Source organism: Suncus etruscus, chromosome 1, assembly GCF_024139225.1.
Source record: "Suncus etruscus isolate mSunEtr1 chromosome 1, mSunEtr1.pri.cur, whole genome shotgun sequence".
Classification (NCBI taxonomy): domain Eukaryota; kingdom Metazoa; phylum Chordata; class Mammalia; order Eulipotyphla; family Soricidae; genus Suncus; species Suncus etruscus.
This window is the reverse complement of record NC_064848.1, coordinates 162,521,966-162,536,181: the sequence shown is the minus strand read 5'-3', so window position 1 is coordinate 162,536,181 and position 14,216 is coordinate 162,521,966. Positions and strand designations below refer to the sequence as shown.

Genomic DNA, 14,216 nt, shown 5'->3' with positions numbered 1-14,216 from the left:
CATGCCTCCCAACTGTTGGGGTCATCAAAAGAAAGGAGAGTCTGAGAAAGTGCTATCATCAAGAGGAATCTGAGGTACAGGACAACCAAATGCAGTATACTGGTGAATTATGTGAGGAGGATGACATTAGGTAACAATTAGTGAATACAGACCTGCAGAACTACAGACCCTAGCTAATAACAGCATCAAGATTGGCTCAACAATTGCAACAAGCATATCAGTTAAAGCAAGAAATTATTAAATAAGGAAGTTGGTGTAGGGTATATAGGAATACATTATGCATTCCTTTTTTCCTCCTGCAAATTAGATATCTGTTAAGAAAATCAAGTTTGCATTGGTGGTGGGAAGATTGCACTGGTGAAGGGGGGTATTCTTTTTTTATAACTGAAACCCAACTATAAACATATTTGTAAATATATTATTAAAGAAAAATAAAGATATTATTAAAGAAAATAAATATATTATTATTATTATTATTTTTGGTTTTTGGGCCACACCCATTTGATGCTCAAGGGTTACTCCTGGCTATGCGCTCAGAAATCGCCTCTGGCTTGGTGGGGGGACCATATGGGACGCTAGGGGATCGAACCGTGGTCCGTCCTATGCTAGCGCTTGCAAGGCAGACACCTTATCTCTAGCGCCACCTTCCCAGCCCCAAATAAATATATTATTAAAGAAAAAAAGAAATCAAGTTTGTTATAGTCTAATAAAAGAAATGCGAACAAAGACTCAAAGCAACCACTGTCCACCCCTGAGGTTTTCTGGGCTGAAATTCCCTTACTCTTGGAGCCTCAGATCTAAAAGGCAGCTCATGTGGGTAAGAAGGTCCCTGAGGTGAGGTGGACAGGGGAGGCTATCACAGCTGGCAGGTCAAGGAGCCGAGCAAAGGCTATAAGAGAACTAGTGAACATGGCAGAATGCTGAGGAAACTCAGGAAGAGAAGGAGAGAGGATGGCAGCTTCTCAAGAACATGGGTTCTGAGTGCGTGGGCAACTGTTTCCATAAATATCACAGAGGTAAGGACATTTTTATGCAGCAAGTAACTATTCGACAGTAAGTATAGAATGAAAGACATCCATTTAAGCTTTAGAAAGCATAGGAAAGAAGGAAATAAAACTGAACAGGAAAAGAAGAGAACAATTTAAATTGCTGAGCAAGCAAGTTTTGAGGCAGGGCAAGGGTGCAAATATGAGCCCAGAGGTCAACACTGCTAGTACTGAGTGGGCTTAGTCTGGTGGAGAGATGGCAGGTAGTTCTGCTGTCTTGCACCAAGGTGCTCATGACATGGTCCTTGAGATCTCTGAAGATGTGGGAAAAGTAGGGAAGAGAAGGCTTACTAGAGAGATGCCCTAAAATAAGGAATGTCTGCTAAGGATTAATGCCAATAGCTGAGAGTTTACCATAGCTGAGGGAAACTCGGCTGAGCAGAGATCTAGAGAGTGGGGTGTGGGAGTGGGACTGAGTCAGAAACAAATGAAATAGTCCTAGTGTCATGAAAGCTTGGCACAAGGAACTCATAGACATATGAGCAAAGTGCTGGAAGAACTTAGTTATGACAAGAGACTGGGAGAGTGAATGGGGAATAACAGGTATAATCACTGGTTGGCACTTATTAGTAGGTGGAGATGTTTGCCCCAGTTTTTAATGCAAAACTGCTATGATTCACAGGAACACACAGGATCTCTCTTCTTCATGAACTTTAAAACAGGCTATCATAGGGGCACCATAATAACATCAGTTACAATAAAATATTTTTCAAAGAAGATCCAAGTCTTAGCTGTGCATGTGCTGTTTTTGCTGAGTAAAAGGTATGATCTGATTAAGTGTGTGGAAGTGTACTATACAAATAAAATTAACATTTCTGATCCAACTTCCAGTTTACAGAAAATATAGGGGAGGTAGAAGAATAAGTTAAATGGGCCATGAGAAAATAATCAGATAGATCCAGTGAGACCAATTCTAGACACTTAGAAAAAAAATAAGGCAGTGCTGGGCTGTTGGAACAGCCTGAAGAGTACAGCATTTGCCAGTACCACGTGGGCCTCTCAGCAGTACTGCATCAAGTACTGTCATGCCACTGGGTTGTGTGCCCTGGAACAGACAAAGCCAATGCCATGCAATGGCAAATGATGGTGAGGAAGCAGAAGATCCAACACTCTGATACTAGAAGAAAAGTAATATTGAAGAGTGGAAAGCCACTTGGCATTTTCTCACAAAGTTAAGTAACTGGTACATGATGGGGTCTGTCTTCCCAAGAAAAATGATACATACTCCATAGATATCTGTGTGTGAGGGTATGTAGTGGCCATGTGCCCATTAAAGCAGGAGAAACAGAATATAGTATATTATGCAAAGGCATAGTACTACAAAGGGTCAACGTATAGAAACAGAAAGAAGATCCAGAACTATCTGGGACTAAAGTTTGGGATGAAGATTCATTATAAATGGGCATGAGAAAACTTCCTGGAGAAAATGTTTCAAAAACTGGATTACATATTAATTGTACAACTGCATAAAATTACTATTAATTATTGAACTGTGCTTCCCAAGGGGTGAACTTTATTGTAAGTCAGTGTATCTGTTTGCTACGGCAGCCAGACAGAGCACTATAGATGAACTGACTTAAGTAACAAAAAAATTCCACCACCATCTGGAGGTTAGAGTCCAAGAATAAGTGGTTGGCATGGTTAGTTCTTACCCTAGCCTGTTAAAAGGCTGCCTTGGCTCTTTAGCTTACATGGCTGTGTGTGTTGTGTGTTTCCAATCACCTTTTCTTTTAAGGACACCATTCATATTCAAGTAGGTCCTCTAATGACCTCATTTTAACTCACTTCTTCAAAGCTTCTATTTACAAAAAGTTATAGTGTGAAGTATTGGAGTTAAGATACCAACAAACTGTGATAAATAATCACACAAAAATAAGTATGCATAGTATGTTATATGTAGAATCTAAAATGTTAAATCCACAGAAATAAAGTGAACAATAGTGTTTACCAGAGGACAGGGATGGGGAAAACAGGGTAGTGTTAGCTAACATGTACTGACTTCTAGTTATAGGCGAGGCTTGACATTCATGTAGAGCAGGGTTATTGTACTTAACAAAATCTACCTGAAAAATCAATAGGCTTTAAATGTTCTTATAAAGAATAAAAATAGTAATTATGTGATGAGCAGAGGTTCAGCTAATTCTACCGCTATATATGAGTGAATGAAATCAACACATTGTTCATGTTAATCATGTTAATGTTATGTCAATTACATTTCAGTAAAGCTGGCAAAAATCCCATAATGTATAACTACCCTATTCCTATGAAAAGAGCTAAAACCCAAAAGTCTGTTGGTATCTAGGAGTGGACAGGAATTGGAGCAACTAGAAATTTCATACTTTTTGAATAGTCTTATAAATAGTGCAATCACTATGGAAAATTGAAATGACCTACTAGAGTAAAAGAGCATTTTCACTTCAGGGTATCAGTGAAATAAAGGCACACAAACAACAGGAGACATACCAGAATAACTAAAAAATTTCCACTATCCATCTGCACTTGAATGAAAGGATAAATGGTGGTAACCATTGTTAAAATGGAATACTGTAAGCCTTGAAAATGACTGGCTCAAGCTGATCCCATGAATAATGGGTATATCTTGTAGATATGTCAAAAGGAACCACATAAAACCAAAATATAAAGTATTACATTTCATTTATGTTAAGTTCAAAATAAGCAAGACTATGCTCTAAAAAGGAAGAAAGGAAATGATTAGAAGAGATCACACAAAAGGGGTCCTCGCCTCTTTTTTCTGGGAGTACTACTAGTAACTGATAACTTGATTTTGATTCGCTACGTAATCTTGTTATAGAGGGGTGGCAAATAACACTACTGCTCAGACATTCCTTAAACTATGAATGGGAACTTTCTCTGGGTTTCTGCAAACATCTTCTCCCTTACTACCAATTTGGAAATAAAACCAACTGTTACCTAAGATAGCATTGGGCTCCACAGAATCAGAAAAACCTAACTATAACAGGAAGGAATTGCATTCAAAAGAATAAAAAACTAGATATATAAGGAACAGAAAGGATAAGTAGGGGAACCCTTTTAGTTATATGTTATTAATTAGATTCCTGAAAGCTTTCCAATTTGATTCTAAGATACAGTCCCAAAGTTCCTTTCTTTCCTAGAATAATTCAAAATTTATGAAATTAAAGAGAAATGAAAGCTCATTTAGCATAGTAAAAGAAAGATGAGAAACCATAGGGCCATGAAGAGACTTCCTTTTACTCTGTTTCAATGATTCACCTTTCCCACCATTAAGCATGTTTCATTTCTTGAAAAAATATACTGCTCCTCTATCCATTTACAATTTAGCCTATAATTATATATATCCATCTTATATATTTTTCTTGAAAGGCTGAGTTCTGTCCCTGCTATAATATCAAACTTCTAATTATTTACAAAATGTATTTTTGTAAGTTTCACTGGCATCTGAAATTCACTGTAGATAAAACTGATTTTTTGTTTGTTTTTGAGCCACACCTGGTGGCGCTCAGGGGTCATACCTGGCAGGCTCAGGGGACCATAAGGGATGCTGAGGATCTAACCCAGGCCTGTCCGAGGTTGGCCTTGTGCAAGGCAAACGCCCTAACACTCTTGAGTGCCAGCAGTTGAACTCCTGAATACCACCAGGTGTGGTCCCTCCAAAACAAAACAAGCCAGCTAACACAATGTGTGGTAGCTGCAGTTCACACCTGCAGAACAGCTCCAGGAAATGGTACAAAGCTACTTTGGAACTATTATGGTCTAAGAGGGATATAATGAAACTTTTCAATTCCATATCTACCAGCCCTGCTTGGGTACTTTAGCCCCTCTGTGTGTGAGGGCAGATAGAGCTTTGACAGGCTGAGGAAAGCTTTATGATACTGACTGCCTAAGTCATTGGTATGCACAAAAATGAGGGAACATAAGGCAATTCAGGCAGAGCCCTGACAGCATTTGTAACAGTTTCTATCAACACTTTACTTTTACTATAACTACCATTAGATATTATTAACTTTGATGTTATTACACATTATTGATACCACCAATAATGATGATAAGGATAAAGGGGGACATCCATTATAAATATACGCTTGTCAAAATGAAAAAGAACGTTATTTGAGAAAATAACTTCAGTTCAAAGAGTTGTTTAAACATTTATTGAATTTATATCATGTGCCTGATTGAGCTCTACTTAACAGAAATAAAATGTATACCACAGTTTATTCTCCTTGAATGCCACACTTCATTAGAGTTTGACAAATTCTGATTCCTCCCTTACCTTCATTCTACACCTACTGTAAGATTGCAGAGTTACATGGATAGACATGGAAACTATAATGCTGAGTGAAGTAAGTCAGAGGGAGAGATTAGACACACTCATCTATGGGATAGTCTATAGTCTCACTCATCTATGGGATTTAAGAAAAATAAAAGACATTATTGTCATAATACTCAGAGACAATAGAGATGAGGGCTGGAAGGACCGGCCCATGATCTGAAGCTTACCACAAAGGGTGATGAGTCCACTTAAAGAAATAACTATACTAACAACTATCATGACAATGGCAGTGAGTGAGAGAAATAGAATTCCTGTCTCGAAGATAGGCAGGGGGTGGTGGAGGAGGGAAATGGGCTGCACTGGTGGTGGGAGGTTGCATTGGAGAAGAGGGGGTGTTCTGTTTTATAACTGAAATGCAACTACAAACATGTTTGTAATCATGGTGCTTAAATAAGGATACTATAAAATAAAAAAATGAATGAGCTATTGGGCATAATTCAAAGAATTGGAGTAAGGAAGCATGTACAGAACCCAGTGTTCAATCCATAGGAACCAAAAGTCATTGGATCAATACAAGGTATAGCTTTTATGACTCCTAATATTGTTAAAAAAATAAAGCTCCAAACCAAAAGAAAATGAAAATAGGAAAATTAAAGTACTTTCTAGGCTTCCACCATAGTTACTATCATACTACATTGCAATTATATCTTGAGAGGTATAATTTTTTTACTTTGCTATAAGGTCCCTTTATATTCTTTATTATATCTTCAGACAATAATATGTGCATTGCTCATAGCAATATATTCTGAACAAATGCTTGCTGACTGTATAATTGATACATTTTCATAAATAAGCTGACATGTGAATTAATCATAGTAATTCTGGTATCTCTTTATAAAATAAATTTATATTGATATAAAAGATTTCAAGGTTAAAAGGCTTCAACTATGATTAAAATATGACTGTCACCAGTCTTTGCAGAAGACAATATACAACCGCGAATTTCTTAGAATATAAAGTTCTTAGCTACAATCCTTTCTATTGAAAAGGAGGAAGGGATGGGGAGAGAGAGAGACAGTGAGAAAGAGGAGAAAAAGAGAGAAAGAAGAGAGGGAGAGGGCCCGGAGAGATAGCACAACGGTGTTTGCCTTGCAAGCAGCCGACCCAGGACCAAAGGTGGTTGGTTCGAATCCCGGTGTCCCATATGGTCCCCTGTGCCTGCCAGGAGTTATTTCTGAGCAGACAGTTAGGAGTAACCCCTAAGCAACGCCGGGTGTGGCCCAAAAACCAAAAAAAAAAAAAAAAAAAGAGAGGGAGAATGTACAAAAGAGCTAAATCACACACTTAATCAGGACAAATAGTTTTCAAGGATGCTACAAATAACTTAATAAAAGGTCCTATTCTCTTCTGTAGAGACTCACAGGATTTAAGTAACATTCCTTATAAAGTCTATTATTGGGCAAAATATAGAATTCCCCTTTAATAGCTAGCAGAAAAAGGAAAAGGTCCATTAGCCCAGCAGAATATTTCTGAAGAATTACAAGTTACTTGTAAAGCAGATAAATGAAAATTTAACTTTCATATTTAGATTTAAGGAGACTCCCACCACATTTCATATTTCAAGTAAGAAATAAGACAGAACACAAAACCCTTTGGAGACAGAACAACTGAGGATATTTAGATCAGAGACAATACAACTAACAATTATGTGTATAAATACACTGGTTCAATATCTAGAAATAGCATACATTTTTCCTTTTGGTTTTTGGGCCACACCCAATAATGGTCAGGGTTACTTCTGGATCTGCACTTAGAAATCACATCTGGAGGTCCAGTGGACCATTTGAGACACTGGAGATTAAACCAGAGTTGGCCAGGGGCAAAGCAAATGCCTTAAGCTCTGTACTATTTCTGCAGCCTCCACATTTTACAATTAGAGAAGAGGTAATGCTTTCTTTCATAAGGCAGTTTTCTACCTGAGTGTATGAAAATAAAGAAGTGTATGTATATCACATTTCACCACATTTAAGTAGGAAGTTGGTTTAGAAATAAAGATCACTGTAATAGGAAGGGGATGTATAATTCTTATACTTTTCAAAAATGCTTTCATTAATCTATGAAAGTTTTCAATTTTTTTACCTGAAAAATGATACCTTTATATGAAAAGTAAGAGTGAGATGAAGTTTCAGTAATTCGTGGGCTTCCCAAAGCCCCACCTTTGTTCTCATGGTCAGACTACAGACCATGCTTGTATGGTCCATAAACAGCAGGTTAGAAACCCTTGAGAAGCAGAGACACTCACGTTATACAGAGGGATCGTCTTCATCACCTTATACTGCTTAGTAGGGTCCATTTTATACAGATGACGATCAGTCACAAAAATTGCTCTGTCTTCCACCTTACTAAATCGATTCACCTGCAAGACACAAAGCAACAAATAATGATGTCTCATTAACAAGGAAATCAAATTCTCTTCAAGAATACAGAGGTTTAAGTAGTACACAGCTGCAGGGACACATTCTTTAAAGTGAGTGTATGGCCACTCCCACTCAAAGAAATGAGTATTTATTTATTTATTTATTTATTTATTTATTTTTGGTTTTTGGGTCACACCCGGCAGCGGTCAAGGGTTACTCCTGGCTCTATGCTCAGAAATTGCCCTTGGCAGGCACAAGGGACCATATAGGATGCCGGGATTCGAACCACCATCCTTCTGCATGAAAGGCAAACAGCAATGAGTACTTAAAATAAATAGCAATTTTCATATTGTGAAACTGTAACTTAAAGTTGAAAATGCAGAGAAAATAAAAACATAAGAATTAAAGGACTAGGGGCCGGAGAAATAGCATGGAGGTAAGGCATTTGCCTTTCATGCAGAAGGTCATCAGTTCGAATCCGGCTTCCCATATGGTCCCCTGTGCCTGCCAGGAGCAATTTCTGAGCATGGAGCCAGGAGTTTCCCCTGAGCACTGCCGGGTGTGGCCCAAAAATCACACACACACACACACACACAAAGAATTAAAGGACTAAGCAACACAGAACCTAGTATTCTTTTTTTTTTTTTTTTTTTTTTTGGTTTTTGGGCCACACCCGTTTGACGCTCAGGGGTTACTCCTGGCTATGCGCTCAGAAATCGCCCCTGGCTTGGGGGGACCATATGGGACGCCGGGGGATTGAACCGCGGTCCTTCCTTGGCTAGCGCTTGCAAGGCAGACACCTTACCTCCAGCGCCAACTACCCAGCCCCAGAACCTAGTATTCTAAAGGAAAAAAATTCACAAACCACGATATTTTTGTAAAACATATCTATATATGGAGTCGCATATTGAATACATAAATATATTGAATATGTAAACATATATGCAAAAAGTCTAATAAAATGAGAAGAGAATGTGCAAATGGCCAATGAACACCTGAAAACAAACTTAGTATTGCTAGCCAGGAGGAAATATAAATCAGGAATATAACAAGGTACCACTTGATGGGCCCAGAGGAATAGTGCAGGAACCCAGAGAACCTTCCCTGTAAAAGTATGATTGCAATTTCAAATACCCAGTCTTCTAAAGACACTAGTATAAATCATCTTCAATTCTTACATTAAAAGATGACTACCCGCCGGAATGATGGTGCAAGGGTAGGGCATGCGGCTGACCCAAGATGGACTGCATGGTTCAATCCCTTGGCATCCCATATGGTCCCCCAAGCCAGGAGTGATTTCTGAGCACATAGCCAGGAGTAACCCCGAGCGTCACTGGGTGTGGACCAAAAAAAAAAAAAAAAGATGACTACCCCTTTCTCTGAACTATTTCACAGTTCAGAATCAAAGGGCTGGAGTGATAGAGAGTACAACAGGCAGGGCACTGACCTGTGTTTAATCCCCAGCAACCCATATGGTCCCCTGAGCACTGCTAGAAATAATTCTTGAGAGTAGAACCAGGAGTAACCTTTGACCACTGCAGGTGGAGCACAAAACAAAACAAAAATTCCACAAAATAAAAACAAAAGAATCAATGTGCAATGGTTCAAAGGACTGGTCACATGTGTTGAAAGCAGGCTTAGGTTCCATCCCTGGCAATGCCATGGTGCACTAAGCATGGCAAGTGTGGACCCACCAAATCAATATGATATGCGTGAAACTAAGAACGAAAACAGAAATATTAATGTTGTTGGGCATTCACAACAACAAGCACCGGCCAATGGGCAGTGACTTGTGTTTGTGGTGTATGAATTTAAGTAGAAGACTTGAGAACAACAGGAGCTAATGGATAAAAGCGTTAATCTCAAACTGTGGATATACATCATTGCTCTTTTCTTTTTTTTTTTTTTTTTTTGGTTTTTGGGTCACACCCGGCAGTGCTCAGGGGTTTTTCCTGGCTCCATGCTCAGAAATTGCTCCTGGCGGGCACAGGGGACCATATGGGGCGCCGGGATTCGAACCGATGACCTCCTGCATGAAAGGCAAACGCCTTACCTCCATGCTATCTCTCCAGCCCCCATTGCTCTTTTCTTAAAAAGAAAGGGAAGAAAATTGGATGAGGTTTATAAACACCAAGAAATTAAGATATTTCTTTCTTTTTTTTGGGGGGGGTGTGTGCTCAGGGTGTACTCCTGGCTATCTGCTCAGAAATAGCTCCTAGCAGGCACGGGGGACCATGTGAGAAGCCAGGATTCGAACCAAACAACTCGGGTCCTGGGTCGGCTGCTTGCAAGGCAAACACCGCGGTGCTATCTCTCTGGCCCCGAAACTAAGGTATTTCTATGTGTAATTTAATCTTTCATTATTAAGTTAAATAAGTATCTATAGCTCTCTACTGAAAAGGTAAAACTTTTTGCTTAATAACTGGAAAAGTCGGGGCTGGAAAGATAGCATGGAGGTAAGGCGTTTGCCTTTCATGCAGAAGGACAGTGGTTCGATTCCCGGCATCCCATATGGTCCCCGGAGCCTGCCAGAAGTGATTTCTGAACATAGAGCCAGGAGTGACCCCTGAGCGCTGCCAGATGTGACCCAAAAAGCAAAACAAAAACCAAAAACAAACAACAACAAAAACAACAACAAAAACTGGAAAAGTCTTAATAAATGTAAGCACAATCGACTAGTAAATTTTAGACCATGTTGGCTTGTTGTTGAAAGAAAAAAATAGGGGCCAGAGAGATAGCATGGAGGTAAGGCGTTTGCCTTTCATGCAGGAGGTCATCGGTTCGAATCCCGGCGTCCCATATGGTCCCCCGTGCCTGCCAGGAGCAATTTCTGAGCCTGGAGCCAGGAATAACCCCTGAGCACTGCCGGGTGTGACCCAAAAACAACAACAACAACAAAAAAAAAAAAAAAAAGAAAGAAAAAAAATACATACTTGCTGAAACTGTTATGTAGATTTTTCTTTTTAAGCTTAAAGTTGATGCTGAGTTGGTAAAAGAGGTTGCTTTTCCTTATTAATCTTGTGGTAATTAAGCTACTGACTATAGTTCACTAATCTAGTGCTAATTAATGCAGCCAATATAAAAGAGATATTAATCATCTTGAAATTGGCAGTACGTTAAAAACCTTGGTGTCCTTGGAAAATAGTTACAAATAAAACTTATTAACAAATTCACTTCATAACAAAGTAAAAAGTCTCATGTTCTGGTATAATTTTTTTCAAACCAAATGAAAATTGTTTTCTTAAGTTTCAAAACAGGCTTTCACTGTGCTTTTTCCAAAATCTTGCTAACTTAATAACTTTTGAGCACATAGGTATAAAGAAATAAGTGCTTAGTCATGTACACATATGTACACATGTACGCATCTACATTACTGTCAATGGAGGAATACACCACATTTATATGATCTCTTCTAGATTGTTTTTAGTTACTTTGGAGGCCATCATGTTATAAACCCATCATGAATTTTAATTATTTAAATCTAAAGGCTAATGTTTTAGTGTAGGATAATCTTTACTTTTTCATTTTTAAACAAAAAGTACTTTGTTTTATTAAAAATTAATTTAATTTACTGTGATTCACAAAGTTGATAGCTGAGTTTTAGACATAAAGTGTTCAAAATCAATTTCACCATAAGTGTCAATGTTCTTTCATCAGTGTTCCCAAGTTCCCTTCCGTCCCATCAACTCAAAAATATTGAATCCAGATCCTCACACATTCAAAGTCAAGAAATGGCAAAAAACATCCTAAAATGAAAGGAATTAGAATAGTGGCTGGGGGCCATAGAAACAGTACAGCAGGTAGGGCACTTGCCTTGTACATGACATACCCAAATGTAATCCCCTCGTACCACATATGATCTCCTAACTATCAGCAAGAGAGATCACTTAGAACAGAACTAGAAGTAGTCCCTGAAAACAGCCAGATATGGCCCCAAACCAAATAAAATCCAATCCAAAAAAAATAAGATACCTCAAAAAATTTTTTAAAATTTCTTTTCTGGGACCTACCCAGTGGTGCTCAGGGTTTAATTCTGGCTCTGCTAAGGGATCACTTCTGCAGGGTTTGGAGGACTATATGGATGTTGAGGACTAAATTTGGGCTGACCAGCTGTATGGCAAGTGCCCAACAAATTTTATTTTCATTTTGGCCCCTAAGATATCTCAGTTTTAAATATGGATATAATTTAAATCAAAATACATAGCACCAATACTTTTTGATCAACTCCAGTCATACTTCTCAGTGACTAGAAAAGAAAAAAAGGTAAAGAAAAAGCAAAGAACCTTCCTTTAGCTAGGGTTAGAAAGCTCTGCCAAGACTTGCTGTTCCCAAGATCTTATTTCCAAGGTACAAAGATACTAGATACGATTTGAAAATATAGCTAGCTTGAGTAGGATACACAGCTAACTAAATAGTTTTGCAATTCCAAGAGGTTTGCAACCTCCACACAATGAACCAGGAGTAGCCCCTGAGCACCACTGGGTCTAGCACGCACACACGCACACACACGCACGCACACACACACACATGGGCCGAAGTGATAGTACATTGGTTAGGGTGCTTGCCTTGCATATTGCAAACTTGGTTTGATTCCTGACAACCCATATGGTCCCCTGTGCACCACAGGAGTGATTTCTGAGTATAGAGCCAGGAATAAGCCCTGAATATCACCAGCTGTGGCCCAAATAATAAACAATAATAAAATAGAAAATTGACACTTGACACTTGTCACCGTATTTAAAACAAGGTAAATCTATATTTGCAATTTTTCCAGATTGTTCAACAAACACTATTCCCATGTGAATCAGTACAAATCCAAATCAGTTTGAGAACACTGCAAACCATAGCTGGGATCCCTTATTTTGTTCACAAGCCATGATGTATTCAAAGTTCTGAGAATTCTGCACCTAAAGAGTATGTTTAACTGTTCAACTTAGTTTTTCCCAGTTAAATTTAGTTTAAAAAATCAACTAATATTTAACAAAATATTGGTTTGTAAAACTTTTTTTAGAGAACATTAATTATTGTTTATGTCCATTTTAGACTATGGAGAAAAAGAGTATCTAAAACGGGAGATGTTTTTTTCTAAGAATATCTAAAATGTAATATGAATAATAGGTAGTATTTTATCTTCTATTGCAGCAACTCAAATCATCTTTAAAACATGTTAACAAGAGGGTTCGGAGAGATAGCACAGCAGTAGGGTGTTTGCCTTGCATGTGGCTGACTTGGGAGGGACCTGGTTCAACTCCCAGTATCCCATATGGTCCCCCAAGCCTGCCAGGAACGATTTCTGAGAGCAGAGCCAGTCATAACTTCTGAGTGCTGCTGGGTGTGGCCCCAAATCCAAACAAACAAACAAAACAAAAGCAGCATGTAACAAGAGACCAGAGAGATAATAAAAAGGCTAAGGCATGTCTTGCATATGGCTGATCCTGGATCAATTTCCATTTTGCACAGGACCTGAGCAATACCACATCCCCGGGCTAAGAATTTCTGGGAGGGGCTCCTGGATCTTGAGAAGTACCCCCCACCATGCAAAAAACAAGAAATCAAAAACCAAAACATCCCAAAGCTATTAACCAGGTGGGAGAAGGACATCATAGACAAGCATAAATGTTATAAATTGCATAATTTAGCTACAAAAAGTGACAAAGAAAAATTTTATATACCTGGAGTTTAAAATTTAATGGGCAGAAACACTATTTTTAAATGTATTTAAATTCATAAAGAAAAACAGAATCACTCAGAATTAGATTAGACCTGACCTTATTTCTTCTGTTTCCCAAGCTAAAATCTTCATAAACCCAAGACCAATTCCTTCCTATTCTCTTGCTTTTCCAGGCCACTTATAGCTATCTGTTTACAGGTTGAGTCAAGCATCACAGGGCCCAGAGATAGAGTTTCCCAGGAGACTTAAGACCAGGAAAAAAACACTTAAAAGAGTAAGAGTAGTTATTTGAAGAACTCACTCACTTTAAAGGACATTTTAAAGCAAAGGTAATGGAAAGCAACTTTTTCAAAGGGAATCAAAACCTTTACTGAAATTGTATAAAGTTTACCTTAGGACTGAAAAGTTTCTACAGAAGACATTATCTAAGCCACAGAGTGCAAACAGTATTATCTTGCCTCAAAGTTATAGAGTTTTTCAGCTTCTGTCTAATAGGAGGAACATGTTGTTGAGTATACAAATGCCACACTGGAAAAACTGAATCAGAGCCACCAGTCTCTTCTGTTTCAGAAGGCACAATCTTTAAGATCATCTACTTTCCTTTGATCAATAGCACTGGTTCTGGATCTGAATTCTCAAATAGCCTGATAAAAAATATGAAGCATTCTGGAGAGTAGATATGAGAATTCACTGAGGTGGCATAATCCTTTGATGAATTTGCCTTATATCTTTTGGGTAGGCATGTGACTCTTATTAACAACTTATCTCTGTATAGTTTAATCCAACTCTAGATGCATTCCTATGCCAGAATC

At 38.4% G+C, this 14,216-nt stretch overlaps 1 protein-coding gene across 1 annotated transcript in view; it reads right to left on the bottom strand.

The window, feature by feature from the left end:
- The window catches only part of MYO1D (myosin ID), a 399,577-nt gene that overhangs the window by 164,867 nt on the left and 220,494 nt on the right, over window positions 1-14,216 (bottom strand). Inside the window, exon 20 of the mRNA XM_049771384.1 lies at window positions 7,619-7,732. Coding sequence (XP_049627341.1) covers window positions 7,619-7,732 — 114 coding nt within the window. The remainder of the gene's footprint in view (window positions 1-7,618; window positions 7,733-14,216) is intronic.